The sequence below is a fragment of the Marmota monax genome, unplaced genomic scaffold (assembly GCF_021218885.2).
Source record: "Marmota monax isolate L192 unplaced genomic scaffold, Marmota_monax_Labrador192_F-V1.1 WCK01_AAM20220418_F8-fsc00368, whole genome shotgun sequence".
In the NCBI taxonomy this organism is placed as follows: Eukaryota; Metazoa; Chordata; class Mammalia; order Rodentia; family Sciuridae; genus Marmota; species Marmota monax.
In genome coordinates this window covers 113178-135197 of record NW_026695118.1, presented here as the reverse complement: position 1 = coordinate 135197, position 22020 = coordinate 113178, and the positions used below count along the sequence as shown (strand labels likewise).

Here is a 22020-nt window from a genome sequence, read left to right as displayed (position 1 = left end):
TGCCCCCCCCCCACCGCCCATGCCAGAGAAAATAGAGTTCGCCACTGTCGCTGAGACCCCTGCCCACCAATCGGGCCGCGCCGGGCTCGCAGCTCGCCCCACAGGGTTCAGTTTCCAAGGTCCCAAAGGCCGGGAGGCCCGAGCCCCAACGCGCCCTAGAAGGCGCGGGCGGGTCCGCTAGCCCAGCCCTCTGGCGGCGCGGAACCCCGGCGCTGGTGGGGGGACCGGAGCCCCACGGACCCAGAGCCGCGCGGCCGCGACCGGAAGCCACGGCCTACACTTCCGGCGGGAGCAGGCAGAGCCACTTCCGGCCTAGCGGGTGAGTGAGCTCGTGGGTTCGGCTCCTTTGAATCTCCTGGTAGACGCGGCTGCGTTTGGGGGTTCGGGCCGAGCCCTGGGTGGCAGCGGGGCCCGGCGGCTGGGGACCCGGAGCGGGTGTGTGGGTGCACAGCGCGCCGGAAAGCCCGGGCAGGTGCCGCGCGGACGCACGCCTGCTTCCAATTGAGCCGCCGGAGCCCCCGCGCCAAAGCCGCTGGCTCATAGTTTAGGACCCTGACTGTGCGGACACTGCTGGGCCGACTCCTTTCCCTGTTTAAACCAAAGCCTCCGCGGAGAGGAGGGCCATGGAAAGCAGCCCGTTGGTGGTGTCGAAACACAAGGCGGAGGTGGTGTGCGGGGTCCCCACTCAGGTGGTCTGCACAGCCTTCAGCAGCCACATTCTGGTGGTGGTGACCCAGTTCGGGAAGATGGGCACCCTGGTCTCCCTGGAGCCCAGCAACGTGGCCAGCGACATCAGCAAGCCGGTGCTCACCACGAGAGTCCTCCTCGGGCAGGACGAGGTAAAGTGGTCTGGAAGGGACCCGGGGTGGAGGAGCGCCTTCTCGCCTGGCTGTGCACTGTAGGAAGGATGTGGAGTATCTGGTACTCAGCACGCACACAGCGACAGCATTCCCCACACCTCTGAGGGTCTTAGGGCACCCGCCTGCCCTTGCCGCAGCTTTTGCGGGCTAGGCAGCATCCTGTCCAGCAGATTGTGTAGGCGGTGATTCTGTAACGCAGGCCGCCTCCTCTGATCCTGTCGTGATTCATTGTGTTAATGAGTGGCTCTCTGCTGAGCCTTGACAGGCTCTCCTCTGCAGGCCTGCCTTTCATGAGTCCTTCCAGAGTAGAGATATGTAGAGAGACAGGGACGCAGAAGACACCAGGGAAATAAGTTTGATGGTGCTTCTTTAACAGGTGGTATATGCCTGCAGTGTGAAGTCTCATTGAGCTCTGAATCACTTCCTCATGGAGCTAACCGCGTGTGGTGTGGGAAGCAAATCAAGGTGGGATGCTTAATGCAAGTACCAAGGAAAGCCAGGTTTCCTGCAGTCACGGTGGTTTCTGCCTTCTCTCCTCCAGCCTCTCATCCATGTCTTTGCAAAGAACCTGGTAGCCTTCGTGTCTCAAGAAGCTGGAAACAGAGCGGTTCTCCTGGCCATGGCCGTGAAGGACAAGAGTGTCGAAGGGCTGAAGGCCTTGAAGGAGGTGATCCGGGTGTGCCAGGTATGGTGACCTGGATCAGAAGTGTGCACCATTCAACAGGACTATGCAGGAGCTCAGTCCCCTTGTGGGGTCTCGAAGACCCTCCCTCCTGCACAACCAGGAGGAAAGACTTCTTCTGACTTTAGCCATCGAAGCTGGAAAAAACATTCATGGCTCAGGTGGACTCACTGGTTGCTGCATCGTGGAGGTGGCAGAAGCAGAAGGTGTGCCTTGGGCTCCCCGAGGTGCATCTACGTGAGGATGGAAAGCACCAGTCAGCCAGTGTGACTTGTGGCCCTCAGTGTGGGGAATCATTTGTAGAGGGAGGTTTTTTAAAACTAAAAGTAAATAAGTATCCCCAAATCCTCACCATACTTCTTAACAATACTAAGTAATACAGAAAGTACAATCTAGTATACCTTAGGTGGAAAGAAAACTTCATGTTTGTCAAAAATGCAGTCTGGTTGATGGGAACGACATGAATCCCAAATGTGTCTGCACACAGTCCTCTCTGTGACTCCTCTGAGTGCCAGCTTCCATTCTGCTAGCTTTTGTACTGGATCCTCAGTGGGGCCAGAGAGCCCAGGCTGCAGAGTGTGGAGGAAGGATGTGTCAGGGAGGAACAGCATGTCTAGGAGTCGGGCATGGCAGGCACAGCAAGGGCAGCACCCCAGGAGGGTTGCCAGGGTGGACATGATTTCTATGATGGGGCTGAAGGCCTTCTATAGGACCACCCTGAGCTCAGCGGGGTCTTGAAGGGTTTTAGGTCAGAGGTGGCCTTTAGAAATGCTGCCAGGCGCTAGGTTAAATTCCCAGCAGCAGCACCACCACCCCTGAAAAAAAAAAAAAAAAGACAAAGAAGTACACGTGGGAGATGTTTGCAAGGATCGGTAGGAACCAGGGTTGGGCATCAGCTTTGGGGCATTTACTCCCCAACTCTTGCCTGTGGTGCGCACGCCTCTGAGGAATGCAGGCTGGGGCCTGGCTCCCCTCCGCTGCACTGAGGGAAACATTGCTGATCGCAGTGCATGGGGAGTTCCAGAAGGTGGAATCTGCACCATCTGGCTCTCTGAGTCTCCAGTGAGGAAGAGGCAGCGGAAGTTAGGAGAGGAGGGCATAGAGCAGAAGCTGACAGGATTGCAGAGCAAGCTAGCACCTGGGGGCCCTGGCAGAGCGGATACGTAGAAGGCTCACAGCACCCGTGTGCTCATGAAATTAGGAAGGGATATTTTTATTTGGTTTTTGTCTGAGCCAAAGACTCCTGTATTCTAGCAATTTTTCTTTTTCTTTGTGGTACTGGAGATTGCACCCAGGGGTGTCTACCAGTGAAATACACCTCCAGCCCTTTTTATTTTATTTTGAGACAGACTCTAACCTGGAATTCGGGATCCTCCTGCCTCAGCCTCCTGGGTAGCTGGGATCACAGGAGAGCACCAGCATACTCTAAGGTCCTGCTGTTTTCTTGCTTTTAGAACCTTTCTCTAGGAACAGGCAATGGGTAGATGGGTTCAGATTCACTGCTGGTAAATTTAGAAAGTGAATGTGCTAAAAGTAAAGATAGGAAAACTGGTAGCCTACAAGCTGTTCCTTCAGCAGGTCAAGTGCCTGCTGTATGCTGTTACCCTTTATGTCTGCCCTCCTAGTCTTCCCAGCAGACATTCAAAAAAATCTGTAGGCAAAGATAGCTCAGAACTCAAGGAGAGTCAGGGAGTCAATGTGGGGATCCTGACAGATTTCCTGAAGGAAGTGTGAGAGTGGTCCAGGGCCCGTGACAGCCCCAACCTCTCACCTGTGGCTGTAAAACCATCCCTGGTAGTCAGGACCCCAGTGACCATTGTTGGCCCAGGGACTCCCAGGTGGCTTTTTACAGCCTTCCCCAGACAATGGCTTAGGCCAGCCTCCTCCTGTGGGCCTTCTGACAGCCCCTACAGCCTGCCCTGCCCCCTCCCTCTTCATTTCCTGTCACAGGCCCCTCCCTTCAGGAGCCCAGTGCCTGGACTCCACAACTCTTCCAGGCCACAAAGGAGTGGACTAAGGGAAGAGGGAGGACAGGCATGGGTCACCACTGCGGGAGTAAGGAACCCCTGAGGCTGGGGGGTGACTGGGAGGGAGGGGCCAGAACCCACCTTGAAGACTCAGCCTGACCCAGAGCAAGGGCCTGGCATCATCAGATTGGTGTCTTAGAGCTAGCATGGGGCAGAAGTCTTTGTTCAGTGCTTGTTCAGTGCATCATCCCCAAATTAGACAGCTTTGTCCAAGCACCACAGCTTTCCTTACCTGACATCTGGGGACGCAACCTGGACAGGACTCAAGTCCTGGCCTGAGTTCACATCTGCAGCCTCAGTTTTCTGATTTGGGCCCTCAAGGGCCTGTGCTGGTGACCCTGTCACCCTCACAGCCATCCACTCCACCACCAGTAGCAGACAGCATGGAGAGGTCACATTGCTGCTCCTGATGACAAGCTGGGATTTGAATCCAGGCCAGGCGCCCAGATCCCCACTGTTCCCTAGTCACCGGGTCCCTTGGTAACTTGCACTCTGGCTCCTTTTTTTTTTTTTTTAGAGAGAGAATTTTTTTTTTAAAATATTTTTTTTTTTTTTTAGTTTTCGGCAGACGCAACATCTTTGTTTGTATGTGGTGCTGAGGATCGAACCCGAGCCACACGCATGCCAGGCGAGCGTGCTACCGCTTGAGCCACATCCCCAGCCCCACTCTGGCTCCTTTTAAGTCACAGCTTAAAAGGATGTCACAGGCAGCTTTGCCTCCAGGCTCCTGTCTGGTTCTGGTTCGATTTTCCTCTTTCAGGACCTCTGAAGGGCCAGGTCCAGGCAGACCGTGGGCCTATTTGGGTCCCAGGGGCCACCCTTGAAGGTGGGTAGTGGAGACAGTTGAGGCCCACGAAGATCAGGTTGTTACTGAGACCTTCTCTGGGGATAAGGCAGCCCTCTGGCCGGCTAGACCCCAGGCTACCTGCCTGGAAGCAGGGCTGGAGATGACCCGTGGTTGCACCCTGTCCCCCATGGCACCTCTGAGTCACTTGGAGCTGCCCAAAGCTGTCTGGTCGCTGTTAAGATACAGTCTGAGCCTCATGCCTCAGCTCCTGAGCCAGTACCTTCCTGCTCCGCTCGGCTCCGCCCTGCCTGATGAACCCAGTGCACGCTGGACTTGGGTGAGAGGCCCAGTGGACCTCGATTTCTGTGTGCCCCCCCTCTGCTCCCAGCTGCAGGAGTCAGGAAAGTGCTTTGGCCCAGTGAGGCAATCTCGAGAGCCAGCAGTTTCCACAACAGGGCTGTCTGCTGGGCAGAAATTGTCATCCTGTAGACGGAAAGGCTGCGGGTGGTGCTTACCCAGCAATCCAGCTGTAATTAACGCTTCCAACCATTTACAGCCAAACATAAATAACGAACATCGGGCTCATTCGCCAACCCTGCACACGCAGCAGGGGAGATTTCCTGCAAGCCTATGCCGCGGGCCGCCTCAGGGTGTCTCTGAAAGGCCATGTTCTCTCAGTGGACAGGGGAGTGTGTCCCTGCTCAGCCAAGGGTACTGGGCACCGTGGAGGCCAGGAAAACCAGGAGGGTGGTGGTTCTTGATCATTTCAGGTAGCTCGTCCAGGGCTTGACAGAGTCCTGGGTTCCTCACAGCCAATTGAGACAACCCACACAAGGAGACTCAGACCAGGCGGGGAGCTGGCCTCATCTGGTTCATTGAGAGCTAGGAAGTGATGTTGGAGTCAGAAGAGGAGCCCTGGTCCACCACTGGAACGGGCAGCTGGTGAGATGTAGTCCAGGGCCTGTATAGTGTAACAGTGGCTGCAGAGACACTGTCACTGTGACTTAGAGTTTGCCCTTGCAACAAGAAACAGGGTAGTACGTTTGGGGACATTTTGATAAGAACTGTGCTTTGGGCCCAGAATGCCCAGGGTGAGGTGGATGTGGCAGGTGCTACACCTGAGAACTTGTGGACAATCCTTCGAGTGCCCCAGGAGGGGGCCATGAGCCTGTCCAGAGCAGCTGTGAAGGCCTGGAGGGCGGGGGACAGGCCACCCTCACATGCCAGGGCTGGAGACGGTACAAGACAGGCCCGGGGGAGGCACTAGGAGGAACAGGACAGCTGGAAAAGAAAGAGGTCTTCGGACAACACTGGCCCTACGCAGGCTCTCTGGCCCCACTGCCACCGCTGGAGGAGGAGCACTGAGGTCACTTCACAGATGGGAAGACTGAGGCTCGGGCCCCAGCAGCGACCTCCCCGAGGCCAGTTCTAACTTGGCCTCCCAGCCAGCTCGCCAGGGCCTCCCCGCCCATTTCCCGAGCTCATCCCTGTCCACCAGGCCAGAGGACTGTGGTTCTCAGTCCACAGAGGGCTGCCAGCTGTGACACAGGTGTCCTGTGAATGGGTGGGAATGGGGTCATGACCAGAGCTGGGCGTCAGTGCCTGTCCGGAGCCTCCCTCGGGCTCTTCAGGGGTAAAAGGCCCAAAGAAGGAGAGAGGCAGCAGCATGGACAGAGGGAAGGGCCAGAGGAGGACGGACTGGTCACTAGAACCCTCAGTGCACCTGTGACATGGGCATCGCCACCCACCCACGCCCTGGGCAGAGAGTTGCAGTGGACACATAACTCAATCCATGGCCAAAACAAATGGGCACAGGTGGCAGCAACGCTAAGGCCCAGGCCTGTGGGCAGGAGGGAGGAGCAGGTGGATGGGACAGGAGCAAATGGCTGGTCCCAGATTCTGGGCTGGGGGTGGCCACGGGTGTGGCCCCAGCAGGGTGTGGCCCAGCAGAGGCTGCTCAGGCAGGTAGGGCCAGCCAGGCTGGGAGGAGCCTGGGCTCTGAGAGGCCAGTGATAGGGACCCGTGCTGTCCCGGCTACTGTGAGGAGGGTGTCAGCCACTGAGGGACACCCCTTCAGCCACCCTCCAGGCCTGGGGGTATCCCTTGTCTGGAAATCCAAAGCTGCAGACCTGCCCAACGGGCCCTGCCGGCGGCTAGGAGCCAGGGGAGGTGAGTGGGTGTGCGGGTGTGGGTGTGGGGCCGCTCAGCGAGGCTGAGTTCAGGCCGGGGCCTCGGGGTGGGGGTACCTAGAGAAAACCCCCCTCCTGAGATTCTGAGAGTAGCCATCTGCTCCGGCCTCAGCTCTCCCCCAGAGTCTGGCCCCTCACTGTCCCAGGAAGTCACCTGATAAAAAGAGGGTGTAGGGCCATGCCCCGATCCAGATGGAAGGGCCCTTTGGTCACACCCAGGCTGGCAGCTCACCTTGAGGCAGTGGCAGGCCCAGGCAAGCCCTGGCAGGCGCTCTCTGGGGACTGATGCTGAAGGCCAGGGGTGGAAGTGGGCACAGGTGTAGGGAGGGGTGGGCCAGCTGGCAGAATGAGGTCGGAGGCCCTTGTGGGGTCCCCAAGATGCTACCCCCTGAGATTTGGGGCCAGTGGGCACAGAGACAAGTCTGTGTCTTGGCTGGGAGCAAGAGGCCACCCCCACCTCACCTGGCTGTGAACAGTGGGCCAGCAGAGCCTTGGGTCCCTGCTGGCCTGGCAGGCACTCCTTCAGGAATCTGTGGTCACCACAAGGAGTCCACGCTTTGAGTGCACTGGCCATTCAGGGGGGGTTCAGATTGCCAGGGGAAACTGAGGCTCAGGTTGGCCCAGGGTTCACTCAATTTCTCAGACACCAAGAATAGCCAGTCCTGACTCCGGGGGCTGCTCCGTCTCAGGTGAGGAACAGCATCTTAGCCACCAGGAGGCAGAGCTGCTTGCGTGTTGAGGACGAGGGGAAAGGTGTGCTGGGGTCACAGGGTCCCAGGACGAGACCTGGGAGGAGACCCAGAGAGAGGGAAGAGGTGGCTCCAGAGTCCCCAGGTTGGAGGACAGCCAGACTGAGCTCCTCCTCCAGTCCTTTCAACCAGAGGCCCCCTACCTCTGACCCCAGGCCTGGCCACCCGGAGCCCTTGACTAACAAGGAGCCCTTGACTGCCACCATCCTGCCTCACCCTGGGTGGGCATTAGCTTGGTCATTGCCCTGGCACTACTGAAACAAAAAAGCCCAGGGCAAATGCTGGTGGCCACCTCCCTGGACATCCAGAACAGGATGGTGGCAGGCGGGAAGCCCGAGGACCTGTGGCCTAGCCTGGGAGAGCTGATGTGTGGGGATGAGTCCCGCTGCCCTGCCCCCAGGCCCCAGGGCAGTAGGTATAGACACTAATTAGCAGGCCCAGGACCTGGGGACTGGGGGGGACTCACTCCCTGGCTGCTGGAAGTGGCCTTGGAGCCTGAGGGCAACTTGGTGCAGAGGGAGGGAGGTAAGGCAGGATCTGAGCCTCCCCTGGAGGAAAACAAGGGGAGGGGGTAGGTCGCAGACCAGGCTGCAACAGGGCAGCAGGCCAGGAGCCAGGGGCATCGGGCAAAGGGCAGGCAGCTCGGCCAGGGCCAAGACAGAAGGGACAGGAGCAAGGCACGGACAGGCCCAGCAGCTTCTCAGCCTCCCTGCAACCTCCCCGGGCACTGGGCTTGCCAGGTCAGCCAGGTCTCGTGATCACAGTAAACAGTGGTCAGAGGTCTGTGCTGCCTTGGGCTTGGTCAGTGTCCAGCCCCCTGACAGGGAAATCAGGCCTGGCCTGCCCAGCGCCTCTCTTGAGTGGTGTGGGCTGACACTGGCCTCAGGGCAGAGCCTCACCCAGCCAGAGAGCGGGTGAGAGAGCAGGCAAGACGGTCAGCCTCTCACCAGGCTCCTGCTCAGATACCTACCTGGGGACAGGCCACACCTTGCATGTCGTCTTCTGCTGGGGGTCTGGACCCCAGGGAGAGCCTTGTGGTTACGAGCCCTCCCCTGATCCCAGAGCCAGGCAAGGGAGGGTTGTCTCCGGCCTAGCAGGGACGGCAGGCCAAAGCCCCCAGTCCCAGGCTTCTCTGCTGCCTCCCTTCATTACAGCCAGATGTCACCAGCCCAAGAGGCAGGGGCGGGTGAGCTCCCAACAAGACCACCCTCCCCCGCAGCCTCAGTCCTCAGGGCAGTGAAGTGGGGTCAACCCACCTGTTTATGGGACAGAGTGGAGCCCCAGGGACATGAAGGTTCTGGCCGTGGCCCTTCCCCTCCAGGCCCCAGGCAAACACCTGCTACTGGACGCGGGGTGAAGTCCTGGCCAGGAGGGGCACAGGGTTGTGGGCTCTAGGCTGTCACCACCCCTGCCCTCTGGGGACTAAGGCAGTCCTCGCCATGGGACAGCAAGCCTGCCATTGTGCAAGACTATGGATTCCCACCATAGCCCCGGTCAGCCCCGGTGGAGATGGGCAGGGGTGAGGGAAAGGCCTAGGCCTTGGACTCAGAGGCCAGAGTAGGGGACAGGTCTGTACTCTGGGGACCCCTCCCCACTCATCCCCCCTTCTAGGCTTATGACCTTTTCAAGGAAGCAACTCCCTTAAGCCTCGTTTTTCTCGTCTGTGAAGTGCGGCTCACAGATTCATGCTCTCCATAGGGTCCCTGTGTGGTGCTGCCCAGTGCTGGCAGGTGCCCAGCCACAGCCTGAGGGCTCCATTCCCTGGTCTGGCCACGTCTCAGTATGAAGCAGTCACCAGTGTGTGCTGGCTGCCCGGAGGTTGCACAGGGCAAGGAGGGCCCCAGTCAGGCCCCGCAGACTCCCTGGGGCCATGAGACTAGCATCCTCCTAGGGGATATGGGGCCGGGCTGGACACCCCGACCCTTCCCACTCTGGGCATTTTTCAGTTTGCACAAGATGGGGCCAGCTCAGGGGGAGGAGGGGCTGCAGTCCAGGCTGTGGAGAGCTTGGAATCCCGCTGCTGGGAAGACCCTGGAGTCCCCCAGATTCCCAGCAGGGGGCAGCACCAGCTCAGGGAGAGGCCGGGCAGAGGGCCTTCCCTGCTGGAAGGTGGGTCGGAGCCCGGTGCCTAAGGGTGCTTTGTATCCCGCTGTGTCCACCTGGGGCAGAGCTGCCACGCATACCCAGGACCCCAGGTGTGGCCTGCTGGATGGTCAGGAATCGGTTGGGCAAGGGTTGGGTGCCTGGGCCCCGCTTGAACTTGGGGACCACAGAGGTGTGTCGATGGGAACTGCCTGGGCAGGTGAGGCAGCAGGTGTGGGTGCCGCCCGAGGAGCGGCAGGCAGGCTGGTACTCACCCAGTTCCCACCTTGACCGAGCCTTGGACGACACCCACTTCACAGAGAGGCCAAGGGCAGGACAAGGGCTGAGGGCTCAGGCTGTGTCTGGAAGTGCTTCTGTCAGGAGGCCAGAGAGGAAGGCTGGGTAGAGGACACAGAAGACCCAGGCCTGGGTGGAAGGGAGGCTGTCACATGAGCAAAGCCCATTCCCAGAGTGCGCGAGAGGTTCTGGAGTGGACGGGTTCCGCAGCCAGGCCTGGGCTCTCGGGGCCTGCCCAGAGGAGTGGCCAAACCAGAGCACATCAGGTGGGGCAGCCCCGAGGATGATCTGGAAGGGACACTGCACCTGGCCTCCACCATCAGAGAGGGGGCAGCCATGACTGAAGGGCTTCCCAAGGACGGTGACCCTCAGGGCCAGGAGCATCTCAGGCTGACGCCTTACAGCTGGCAGAGCTGTGTCCTGGAGATCACCAGACCTCCCTTTCCCCAGATCTGCCTCTGAGGAAAGAGTAGAGGTTTGGAAGTTCCTGGCCTGGCTAGACTCCAGGCCTTAAAACCAGGGCTCTTCAGCGTCCTGGCCCTCTGACTCCAGCCAGGAAAGTGCTTCTGCTATCTGACCACAGTGCTTCCTGCTGTATACTCAGTCTTTCCCACTGTCAGCCTAGAGAAGGACCTGAGGCCTCATCTCATGCTGGGCTCTGTAAACAAAACAGGAAGGGGCCAGAGCCTCAGTTTCCACCCACTGAAGCACGAGTGGGTCGGATAAGCCCTGACCGTATCCCGACATCAATCTTTATGCTTCAAAGCCCCTGGACCATTACCACTGACCGGAATTGAGGGCCACCTCCAAGGCAGGACCAGCTAGGGGCCGAGGCACCACCCTACGGGAGACAGACACAAGCCAGCAAACTTCACATGGAAGGTCTGGGACAGAGGGACACTTTCCAGAGGTGATACCTGAGACCACAGGACAGGGACACCGAGAGGGAGTTAGAGCAGAAGGTCCCAGGCAGGGGCAGGCAGGGCTCAGAGGAGCCCTGGGCAGGAGTGGGCCCTGGGCCAGCACCGCAGAAGCAGGGGCTGTCAGGGCCAGGCCAACGTGGGGCCTGGGAGTCAGGGTGCCAGGTGGGCCGACGTGGGGAGGGGGAGGGAAACTGGGTGGGGTTCTCAGGGCTTGGTGGGCCTCAGCCCCAAGCCCCGGACACACGGATGAGCCCCTTGAGTCCCAGGTCCCACCTGCAAAGGGGGACAGTCTACAGTCCTATCTGCCAGGGCATCAGGGAAGGGCAGAAGCACCAAGCACAGGCAGAGGGGCCGCTTTGTAACAGACTTGCCTGCATCGCCACAGGAGACCCAGAGGTGGCATGAGGAACCGGCCCTCCAGCCCCGCTGACAGACCCAGCAAGGACCAGTGAGTGACCTGTGTGCCGTTCCCTGCCCCCTCCCCCAAAGCCAGAAGGTCAGCCGTGTGGTGTGGGGCAGGGCGCACCTGGGATCCCAGCACATGGAGGCTGAGGCAGGAGGATGGCACGTTCCAGGGCAGCCTCAGCAACTTAGTGAGACCCGGAGTCAAAATGAACCGTGAAAAGGGCTGGGGTGTGGCTCAGTGGTAAAGTGTCCCTGGATTCTGTCCCCACCACCAAAAGGAGGGGACTTTGTCAGGATGTGGCTCAGTGGTAGAGCACCCCTAGGGTGAATCCCCAGTGCCACCCAACAACACAAAGCACCCACAATTCACGGAGTCCGATGATATGGTTCACCCATTTTTTACATGAACAGTTCAGCGCTGTCTCTGTCTAGTTCTAGAACTTTATCACCCAAAAGGGAGCCTGTGACATGAGTCCCCTACTCCTTCCCTCCCCTGCCCGGGCCACTCACTGCGCCTGGGTCCGCTGCAGCGCCTCCCACCTGCCTCTGGCACAGGCAGGTGAGGGCACCCGGTGGCCGGCGGGTGGGTTCCTGGAAGCCAGCTGCCCTGAGCAAACCAGGAAGGATAGAGTGTCCACAGGGGAGGGGACAGGCCTGGCCCCTCCTCCTCCTGGCCCCTCCCCTGGCTGGGAGACCAGGTGGGCCACTGGGCAGGTGAAGCCTCACCTGCCAGGCCAGGCCTGGCACGAACTCCCCATAGCGGCCTTGCCCCATCCCTGCAAGGCTGCCAGAGGGGGCCGCATGGTCACACAAATGACCAGCCAGGCTTCCCCAGAGGCCAGGCCTCCCAGGGCCGGGCCAAAGAGCTTCCTGCCCGCGGAGGTAAGCTCTGGGCCCTGTGACCGCCAGCCAGAGGGTGGGGAGGAGGCCACACGGGCTGCCGGGTGGAAAGAGGGAGGTTCCAGGTGCCCTGAAGCCTGTTAGGAGACTGAGGAGCAGGGCATCGGGGCCAGAGAGCAGGTGGGGGGTGGCCAGGGGCACCTGGTCATGCTGGTACCTGGACATGTTCCAGCAGGTCGCAGGGACCTGGAGGGCAGGGGCAAGGGCTGGCATACTCCCCACTGCTGGACACAGGGCCCTCTGGGCCTCTCCCAGAACCACCCGGGGCAGGCAGGAGGGGAGGGTCCCCCTCCCACACCTGAGTGGAAGTAGTGTTTGGCCCCTCAAGTGTGGGCTCCCGGGAAGCCCAGGCCTCCGGGTGGAAAAGTTTCCCATTGAGGGAAACTGAAGGGGGCTCGGGGCAGCGAAGCTGAGCCCTGCGCAGGAAGGAACCTCAGGCCCCGTGCAGCGAGGTGCCAAGGGCTGCCAGGGTCAGGGTCATGGATGAGACGGTCAGACCCAAATCCCAGAGAGCACAGGTGGCCATAGGTGGCCCTTCCACCCAGGAAGCCAGGAATGTACAGGGCACGGTGGCCGGGCAGAGACTGACACCCTGCCATGCCAGGGCTGAGGCTCTGGGGGGGCACAGCCTGGCAGAGCCGCCCCGCCCCCTGCCCTCCTGGCTCGACTGCCACTGGAGGCTGCCCTTGGCCTTCTCCCCGCCTCCTCCCGCCTGTGCAGATGAGTGGCGCCTCAGGATTGCTAGGAACAGCCGGAGTCCCCCTGGCGTCCCTGACCTGGCCGCTGCCCAGCCCCGGGCCGGCTATGCCCGTGCTGCCAGCCGGGCCACAGATGGACCCCGTGGGGAACGGCTCCCAGGAGGCCCCCCGGCTCTTTCTCACCACGGCGCTGGCCCGAGGCATCTCCGGCATCTTCGTGTGGGCTGCCCTGTTCATCACCTGCCACCAGGTAAGCTGCTCCACCTTCAAGCCTCCCTGGGGGACCTCAGTCTCCATGGGACATGGGCACAGCCCAGGCTGGCCTCCTGGTTGACTCCAGGATCATGGGATCTCAAGGGATGGCCCTGAGGACTAGAGAGGGAGGCCCAGCTGGACCAGAGGGACAGTGCCCAGGGACCTTCAGGGAGATGTCAGACCCGGGCTCAGGAGAAGGGGTGGACAGGAGCCTTCGAGGACTGAAAGCAGGGGCAGGGTACTGGCCGGGCACCACCGGCCATCTCCTGGGCCCCTGCCCTGCTCACGGAGGTCCCTGGAACAGGGTCACTTCCATTCAGGAACATGGAGGCTCTGAGAAGAGCAAAGGCCTTCTCTCTCCAGAGTCTTGGCGTCCCCAGAAGGCTGCAGATGGTTTGGACTTTGCTCTGTAGGGAGCCTCAGGAGGAAGCAGGAATCTGGGAGGGGACAGGGGACAGGGGACTGGGAAGCCAGACTGGGGGGCGGGGAGCAGGCCTCAACCTGACTGGGGGGCGCAGGCTTCCTGGAGGGGCCACTCCCGCTCAGTCTCGGCTGCGGGAACCTGGAAAAGCAACACTCCCACACCATGTCCCACGCACCACCCCTGGCCGGTCACCAAGGGGGGAGACAGGACCGTCCCTGAGAGGGGGCACTGGTGGGGCCTATCAGCCAGGAAGGATCAGGGAGTCGCTGGGCAGGAAGTGGTGCCCGAGCTGGGGCTGGGCATGGGGGGGTGGCAGTTGGGGACAGGATGGTCCTGGGCACTCTCCGATACACAAGGAGGTGCAGAAATCAGAGCAGAGGCAACGTGGGTAGGAGGAGCCCTGTGTGGCCTGGGGGCGCTGCCTGGGCTGGGGTGAGTGTGGAGGGCCTGACCACCAGGTGAGGGCTGGGCTGGTCAGGGGAGGGGAGCTGGGGTCCCCAGCACTGGGCGGGAGTGGATGGGCAGGGTTGCCCAGGGGCCTCCAAGGCAGGATCCCCACCTGCTGGTGGGGGGTGTCCAGGTGTGGTCTCACTACCAACATACTAGGGGGCAGTGCAGAGTCTGGAGCCACAGAGGAGGGCCACCAGAGAGGGTTTCCAGGAGGGGAAAGTGGCTGAGCTATGTGTGGCTATCACCCGTGTCCTGGGGCCACACAGCCTGCGCAGGACTCACGAGGGCCCTGGGGCTGCACTTGAGGCCCTGTTCCCCTCTCCCAGCCGTAAGCCTCAGCCGGGCCCACCTAAGTCTCTGTCCCTTTAGACCCGACTGGACAGAGAAGGACTTGACCCCTCACTTTACAGACAGGGAAACCAAGGCCAAGGAGGACAGCAGCTTGCCAAGGTCACGGGCAGTGCCAACCGTGGAGAGGTCTCCTGGTAGCTGGTCATGCCGGGTCCTCCCACTGCACCAGCAGGGGACAGGGTGCCAGATAAGGAGCTGGGCCCGATGCCAGCCGGGCCTCACTCCCCGCACCTGACCCTGTGGCCCCGTACACACTGCCCCCTCCACAAAGCACGCTCTGCACACGCTCCCGCAGGGCACCTCCCCAGGAAGTCCCTGTGGCACCCTGGAAGGGGGCCATGCATCGGGCGCCCCACTTCCTCTTCAAGACCTGGTCCCTGTCTTGCACGTCCTCATAGAAGACATGGAAAATCCAGGAAGATTTAAAAGTAGAAACCATACTCACCACAGTTTCTACCGGGGATAAGAAACTGGGTGAATTTCCTTCTATTTTTACCAGGCATTCGTGACGCCATCAGGTTCCATGAGTCTTGTCATTAGGGTTCTTAGGTGTCACATCCTGTCAGAATGATCCACCATGGGATGCTGTTCTGAGCATATTTAATAGATGGACACACAGTGTCTCTATTTTAATTTTATGTTGTGCTGAGGATGGAACCCAGTGCCTCACACATGCGAGGCAACTGCTTTGCCCCTGAGCATATTTTTACTGCCTCTATAATATTCCTTCCCAGACTTGTTCCACTGTGTGGGAAGCCCAGCCCTCCCTTGTGGGTTCCTAGTAGTCGCTTTTTATGTATTGCTATGGTGAATGTCCTTGTGCACAGATATTTTTATTTTTGAGTAGATTTGCTCCTAGGGACAGATTCTTAGAGGAGTTAAAGGGTATAAATCCTTCCAATGTCAGGGCCTAGGGCTTGTTCCCTCCCCTTCCCCAGGATCTGACACTTAGCCAGGCTCAAGAAATTCTTGCAGAGTGAATGAATGGGTGTCTCCATTGCCAAAGTTTCACCAAGAACAGGCCTAGCTTGTGCCCAAGCTAATGGTTGTAAATGTGCTGCATGCTTAAAAACTGTAAAATATTTTAAACTTCCTCACCACAAAAAATGATAGGTATGTGAGGTAAGGAATATGTCAACGGGCTTGATTTTTGCCTCTACAATGTACGTGTCTGTTAAAATAGGTCGAACAACATAAGTATTATGTACTTTTTTTGGGGTTTTTTTTTTTTTTTTGGTCCTGGGATTGAAACCCAGAGCCTCTACCACTGGGTTATATCCCCAGTCCAAAATCTTTGTGAATTAAAAATAACATATTTAGCCAGGCACGGTGACACATGCCTGTATTCCCAGCAGCTCGGGAAGCTGAGACAGGAGGATCACAAGTTCAAAGCCAGCCTCAGCAACTTAGCGAGGCCCTAAGCAACTCAGGGAGACCTTGTCTCTAAATAAAATATAAAAAGGGGCTGGGGATGAGGCTCAGTGGCTCAGCGCCCCTGGGTTCAATCCCCAGTACAAAAAAAGAAATAAATAATATGTTTAAAAATCTGTATGGTTTTGTCTGGGCGCAGTGGAATACATGCCTGTAATCCCAGTGACTAAGGAGGCTGAGGAAGGAGGATCACAAGTTCAAGTTCAACCTTGGCAACTTAGTGAGACACTGTCTCAAAATAAAAAATAAAAAGGGCTGGGATGTAGCTCAGTGGTAGAGTGTCCCTGGATTCAGTAGCACCGTGTGTGTGGGTGTTGTGATTAGAAATTTAATGTACGCCTATGTATAAGGTGCATATTTGATTGGTAGAGTTGATATATTTTGGATCTGATTACGACAGAGCAATATTGACCTTCCCCTGTCCTAAGAATGCTCCTGGTAGAAGTCCAGGGATCTGGGAAGGAACAGGGGGCTGGTGGTGCCCAGGGGAGCTCTGCCACTGCTCGCACCTCCTTCAGGGAGCCTGGGTGGCAGGGGTGGCGGGGGCAGCCGACCACCTGACCCTCCTGCTCCGGCCCAGATCTACCTGCACCTGCGCTCCTACACGGTGCCCCAGGAGCAGCGCTACATCATCCGCCTGCTGCTCATCGTGCCCATCTATGCCTTCGACTCCTGGCTCAGCCTGCTCCTCCTGGGAGGCCATGAGTACTACGTCTACTTCGACTCTGTGCGGGACTGCTACGAAGGTGACGCTCAGGACCCGTGTCTGGGCCTGGGCACCAGGGCTCTGTGGCCAGGCCCTGGCAAGGGAGCCTTGATGGAGGGTGGGCTGGTGGGCCTGGAACGGCAAGGTGCAGGCCCCGGGGGCGAGGGGTTGAGCCACTGCTGCTCAGGGGACAGTCTGGGCCAGGACTGTGGGGCTGGCCGGAGCCCGAGTGGGCAGGGCTCCTGTGGGCTGGGCTCATACCGGCCCCTCCGTCTGCCCTGCAGCCTTTGCTATTTACAGCTTCCTGAGCCTCTGCTTCCAGTACCTGGGCGGCGAGAGTGCCATCATGGCCGAGATCCGGGGCAAGCCCATCAAGTAAGCCCACCTCCACCTGAGGCCCAGCACAGGGCAGCCCCAGCCGCTGCTGGGGACGTGTCCTCCCAGTGCTTCTGACCTCCTCTCCACAGGTCCAGCTGCGTCTACGGTACCTGCTGCCTGAGGGGCATGGCCTACTCCATCGGGTTCCTGCGCTTCTGCAAGCAGGTAAGTGGGATCCGACTCGTGGGCTCCTCCTGCCCCTCAGCCCACTCCCTGGCCGTCCAGCCGGAGCGATGGCCAGGTTCAGGCCGCCCTGCCATTGATTTGGTATCGTTTATATATTTTGGATCTATTACGACAGAGTGATATTGACCTTCCCTCTAGAGACTTCTGCTCCTGGTAGAAGTCGAGGGACCATGGGAAGGTACAGGTGGCTGGTGGAGCCCCAGGGGGGCTCTGCTATTGTGTTGGGGGCTAGCTCACAGCCAGCTGCTGTCCCCCACCAGTGCCCCTTGCCCACCCCAGGCCACGCTGCAGTTCTGCATGGTGAAGCCCATCATGGCCTTGGCCACCATCATCCTCCAAGCCTTTGGCAGATACCGTGATGGGGACTTCAGGTAGGGCAGGTGCAGGAGCCAGAGCCCAGGGGCCTTTGGGGGTGGGGCTCAGCACGGCTCAGGAAGGGCCCTGTCCTCGCCCACCTGCCCCCTCCTCATGGAGACCGCCAGGGAGGAGCTGGCCTTGTCACACATGGGGACCCCAGGCAGCCCCCGACTCCCTGTCTGCAGTGGATCCAAGGAAGACAAGGGTTGGGTGTGAGGACTCACAGGCCAGGAGCCAAACGCACCTACTGCTGTTGAGCAGAGCACAGGCTGGCGACCACGGCGTGCTCGGGAAGGAGCCCTGGCCTGGCTCACACCCGCCACCCACCAACACACGCACCCTCACACGCACACACGGGTACTCGAGCACACACATGCACACTTCCGTGTCCACAGCAGAAGGACTCACTCCTAAGGCTGTGGCCAGATAGCTGACGGTCATGGAGGTGGCTTTCTGACAGGGAGTGGGGACATGGACATGCAGGAGGGGCAGGAAGAAGGGCCACCACTTTGCCCGCCCTGCAGGAGGCTCCCCGGAGGCCTATACCCCTCAGTGCTGTCTGCGAGCCCTGGAGGGAGGACCCAGGTGGGGGGGCCAGGATCAGGGGTGGCAGCACAGCTGAGCAGCGGCTCTCCGCGCAGTGTCCGCAGTGGCTACCTGTACGTGACCCTGGTCTACAATGCCTCCGTCAGCCTGGCCCTCTACGCCCTGTTCCTCTTCTACTTCGCCACCCGGGAGCTGCTGCGGCCCTTCGAGCCGGTCCTCAAGTTCCTCACCATCAAGGCCGTCATCTTCCTGTCCTTCTGGCAGGGTGTGTGGACCGCGGGTGGCAGTGCCCAGGCCGGGCTGCAGTCCCAGGAACTGGGTTCCAACCGCACCTCTGTCCCAGGCCTCCGTGCCCTGTCCTCCCACTTGTAGCTCAGAGTAGTGACTGAGCTGCCCGTGCTGAGCTGGCAGAGCCCAGGCACAGGACGAGAGAGGTCACCCCGCCGGTCTGTCCTGGGCGCTGGTGGAGGGAAGTCCCGGGGGCTGCAGGTGGAGGCCACAAAGAAGCTTCCTGGGCCCTGCGGGGTGCCTGGGCAGGCCCCCTGTGGGTACTTGGTCCCTGCTTTGGAGGAGGATGGCCACGGGGTCTCCAGCGGCTGCACACTGTAGGAGCTGGGGAGACGCCAGGCCTGGGGCTGGACATGGGGCATGCACACAGGAACCCCGACCTTCAGGGTGCCCAGCCCCTCTCCACTCAGCCATTCCCAGTGGAAGGGATGCCTGACACCCCCAAGACCCTGTCAACCCCAAGCTGGTCCCTCAGGACCCTTGGCCAGTCACCAGTGGGAGCCTTGGCTAGTGTCAGCCGTGCCCAGCCTCCTGACCAGGGCTGGTGCCTGAGTGGCTACCTTCACCCCCAGGGATGCTGCTGGCCATCCTAGAGAGGTGTGGGGCTATCCCTGAGGTCCAGGCCATCGATGGCACCAGGGTGGGGGCTGGCACGCTGGCCGCTGGCTACCAGAACTTCCTCATCTGCATTGAGATGCTCTTCGCCTCCCTCGCGCTGCGGTACGCCTTCACCTGCCAGGTGTACTCAGAGAAGAAGGACTCGCCAGGTAAGCCAGGCCCTGCCGGCCGGGCCCGGGAACATCACGGCCACAGTCCACTGGCTAGACAGGGCGATGTCCCTTGCTGGCTGAGCCAGGCAGGCAGCCGCTTCCAGCTCTCAGGGAAATGGGGCTGGACTAGCACCATGGCCTGCGGGTCCTTTGGTGTTGGGGGTGTGCCTCCTGAGGGGTGGGGCTGGCTCCCACTGGTCAGTGAAAAGCAGAGTGTGAAGGACTCCCACCAGGCCAGCCCAGAGCATCCCCCAGAGCCCCTCAGAAACTACAGGGACTGGGACCCCTGGCAGGAGGGTGTCTACAGGGACAGGCCCCAGCGCCAAGACTGAGGAGGAGCTGGGCTGGCCTCAGGAGTCCTGGTCACCCTCTGCTGAACAAGGCCAGGCCCTGGATAGGCAGGATCCCAGGGCTGGGCATACAGTGGGAGATCTGGCAGGGGGCCCCTTGCCCCAGCCCACATGCTGTGTCCCCCCAGCTCCCCCAGCGCCCATGCAGAGCATCTCCAGTGGCCTCAAGGAGACCATCAGCCCTCAGGACATCGTGCAGGATGCTATCCACAACTTCTCCCCTGCCTACCAACAGTACACACAGCAGGCCACACAGGAGGCCCCGGGGCCTGGCCAAGGTGGACACCCCTCACCTGGCACCCACCCCTGCTCTGCTAGTGGCTCTGACAGGGGTAGGAAGAGCCGAAACCTGGAGAAGCGCATGCTGATCCCTTCAGAAGACCTGTAGGGGCACTCGGGGTCTCCAGGGCCTGACTGGGGATCCAGGCTGCTCAGGCCTCAGGGAAAGGACAGACCCCCCCACCTACCGACCTTCTTGCCAAAGGTGCAGCCTCCACACTCAGCCCAAGAATCAGTGTGAGGGGTGGGCTCTCTTCCCTGGGAGAAGACACCTGGACAAATTGGACAAGCCTGAGGACCTACTGGGATGACCTGGACGTCACCTGCAGGGTAGCCAATGTGGGGCAGGATACTAATATGACCACTGAGGCTTTGGCTACAGAGGTCCCAGGGGAGTTGCAAGTTGGCTGCTCCTTCCACGTGACAGGCAGATAGATGGATGGTCAGATGCCCCCAGGCAGCTGTAGGAAGAGATGGCCAGGGGACAGCTGGGCAGCCTGGGACAGCAGAGGAGACAGAGCTGAGGGCCTGTGCCCGCTGTGGCCATCTTGAGCACATGAGGAAGGCTCATGCTGCCCTCCACACTGCAGCCACGGGGAGCTCCAGCAAGGTCCCCATACCAGGGCACTCCGGCCATCGATGGAACCGTGAGGACTTGCCAGTGACTCGCCCTTATTTATAGATAAATGCCGTGGATTTGTAATGGCCTGTTTGCCTTCTGTTCCTGCAGTCAGTACCAAGGGGTGGGGTGGTCCAACGGGGCCCACTGTCCTGGGCTGGGTGTCAGGAAGGGTCTTGGTTCTTATTGCCCAGGGCGGCCGCCCAAGGCGTCACTCAGAGCAGTGCAGGCCAGAGAGCTCGGCTTCTGAGATGGAACCCAGTTCCGGTTTCTAGGGAGCCAGGGCAGTCCCCTCCCTCTGAGCCTTACTGTCCTCCATAAAATGGAGCTCCTGCTGGCCCCACCCTGTAACAGCCCAGAGCACCAGGCACAGGGACTCAGGCCTGGGAGCGTCCTCTCCCTTCCTCTTTCCTGCCTGCCCAGGACGCACAGAGCCGAGCCTGACAGGCCCTGCCTCAGCTGACGGGCTCCGAGGCCTTGCAAACATGGAGAAAGCAAAGTAGGGGACTAGGGGGACCTTGTGGAGGGCCTGCACTGGGCCTTGGCAGGAGGGATGTCTTCCCATGAGGCATTGCAGGCAGAGGGACCCACAGGGGCAAAAATCTGGATCCTGCAGTACTGGGGGGCAAAGCCAAGGAGGCTCAGGAAAGGGTATGGGGATCCAGGGCTACTGGCCAGGGAGAGGCCACAGCTACCCAGAGGCCACAGCTCCTGCCACCTAATGTGACCACTGAGTGACCAGTCCACCTGGCTGCCCACTCCCACAGTCATGGGAAGAAGAGGGCAATGTGCCCAGGATCTTGGAGACCAGCTGTGCAGAGCAGTGTCAGAGTCAAGGGCCACTCCCCTGCCTTCTTGATCCCTGGGCCTAGGGACAAGGGAACTCAAGGCCAGTGGCTTCTGGCTTAGCAGGACTGCTGATAAGATAGGCCAGGCTCCTCCTTGCAGCCAGCTGGGAAGAACCACCCTCACCCGCCATCTTATCATGCCCTCTGCAGCTGGCACACCCATCAGGAGGCCCTCAGCATTCCACTCCATCTACGAGGTTGAGAGGGGGCTCAGCTCTCCCCAGAGGCCTGCCAACCAAAGAGACCCTGGGCAAGCTTGATGCCAGGCCCGGCAGGTGCCTGGTCAGCAGGGGGCTGGCTCACGCCAACCCTGCCTCAGAGAGGCGTCCTCTGGTCTGAGGTACCTGGAGCCATGTGCAGAGGAAAAGTAGGCAATGGTTCCCTCCTGCAAGCCCAGAACCATGTGGCTCGGGGCACAATCTTTCTCTGGACAGTACCCCCATGTGCCAGGAGCCCACATAGACAACCCTCGTGACAGCCAGGGAAGGTAAGCCCAGAGAGGTCCCGCAAGTTACCTGAGGTCACAGCTGGCGAGGGGTGACTACACGGAAGTCCACTCTCCCTGCTCCTCCAACTGCGACGGGCCCTCCTTCCTTCCAACAAGACAGCAAATAAGGCCATGCGGGTTGAACACGGCACCGACTCACGCCACAGGCAGTAGAACACTGCTGTGAGTGACTTAAAAGGAGCCCTCAGGCTGAGCTCCACTCGTCTCCTGAGGGAAGGGAGGAGAGCAGCTGAGTGGCTTCAGTCTCATTAGGGCTGATGAAGAGGGAGCCCCAGTTACAGCTCCCACGGGGCAGAGGGAGCGGCTGCTTGGCAGGCAGGAACTGGCTTGCCTGCCCAGCGCTCTGCCAAGTTACCTAACTTGCCTTGGCCTCAGTACTCCCATCTGTGAAATGGCCCAGCTGAAAGTCCCCAGGGACCACATGAGAGGGAAGGGAGGCCTGGTCTGGGCTGGGTGGCCGGGGGGTGGGGTGGGGTGGCTTCCTTTCTGGCTCTGCATGGCTACCCTGCCTGGGGGGAGTCTCCTTTCTGGGAAAGGCTGGCCTGGTGTGGGCTGGGGACAGTGTCTACTTTCACAGCTTCCCTGTCCACCTGCTGCCTCCAAGAGCCTGGGCCATAATTCTGGGCCCCCAGCGCCACTGCAATGAAGTCTGGCTTAGCTGGGGCTCCATTATTG

The 22020-nt window shown here is 60.1% G+C and overlaps 2 protein-coding genes across 4 annotated transcripts; both read left to right on the top strand.

The window, feature by feature from the left end:
• Positions 1 to 279: 279 nt before the first annotated feature.
• Positions 280 to 1960, top strand: Psmg3 (proteasome assembly chaperone 3). The gene is made up of 2 exons (XM_046428157.2): positions 280 to 839; positions 1402 to 1960. The coding sequence occupies exons 1-2, from the start codon at positions 624 to 626 to the stop codon at positions 1552 to 1554; spliced, it is 369 nt and encodes a 122-aa protein (XP_046284113.1). The 5' UTR covers positions 280 to 623; the 3' UTR covers positions 1555 to 1960.
• A 4393-nt stretch (positions 1961 to 6353) lies between these two features.
• Positions 6354 to 20073, top strand: Tmem184a (transmembrane protein 184A). 3 transcript variants are annotated; one of them, XM_046428153.2, is made up of 11 exons: positions 6354 to 6525; positions 10440 to 10555; positions 10982 to 11044; positions 12622 to 12849; positions 16091 to 16256; positions 16501 to 16591; positions 16684 to 16759; positions 17060 to 17151; positions 17779 to 17948; positions 18544 to 18738; positions 19220 to 20073. In XM_046428153.2, exons 4-11 carry the CDS (start codon positions 12622 to 12624, stop codon positions 19477 to 19479), a joined length of 1278 nt encoding a protein of 425 aa, XP_046284109.1. In that variant the 5' UTR covers positions 6354 to 6525; positions 10440 to 10555; positions 10982 to 11044; the 3' UTR covers positions 19480 to 20073. The 3 variants fall into 3 exon arrangements, with proteins under 3 accessions (XP_046284109.1, XP_046284108.1, XP_046284107.1); XM_046428152.2 differs by lacking the exon at positions 10440 to 10555; XM_046428151.2 differs by lacking the exons at positions 6354 to 6525; positions 10440 to 10555; positions 10982 to 11044 and adding an exon at positions 11673 to 11883.
• Positions 20074 to 22020: the final 1947 nt, after the last annotated feature.

Excerpts from the sequence above, each read along its gene's own strand:
- Psmg3 (XM_046428157.2), top strand. The coding sequence starts at position 624 with ATGGAAAGCAGCCCGTTGGTGGTGTCGAAACACAAGGCGGAGGTGGTG. Across the intron at positions 840-1,401 it reads TCCTCCTCGGGCAGGACGAG|CCTCTCATCCATGTCTTTGC; the intron begins GTAAAGTGGTCT and ends TCTCTCCTCCAG.
- Tmem184a (XM_046428151.2), top strand. The coding sequence starts at position 11,803 with ATGGTCACACAAATGACCAGCCAGGCTTCCCCAGAGGCCAGGCCTCCC. Across the intron at positions 11,884-12,621 it reads AGAGCTTCCTGCCCGCGGAG|ATGAGTGGCGCCTCAGGATT; the intron begins GTAAGCTCTGGG and ends CCGCCTGTGCAG. Across the intron at positions 12,850-16,090 it reads TGTTCATCACCTGCCACCAG|ATCTACCTGCACCTGCGCTC; the intron begins GTAAGCTGCTCC and ends GCTCCGGCCCAG.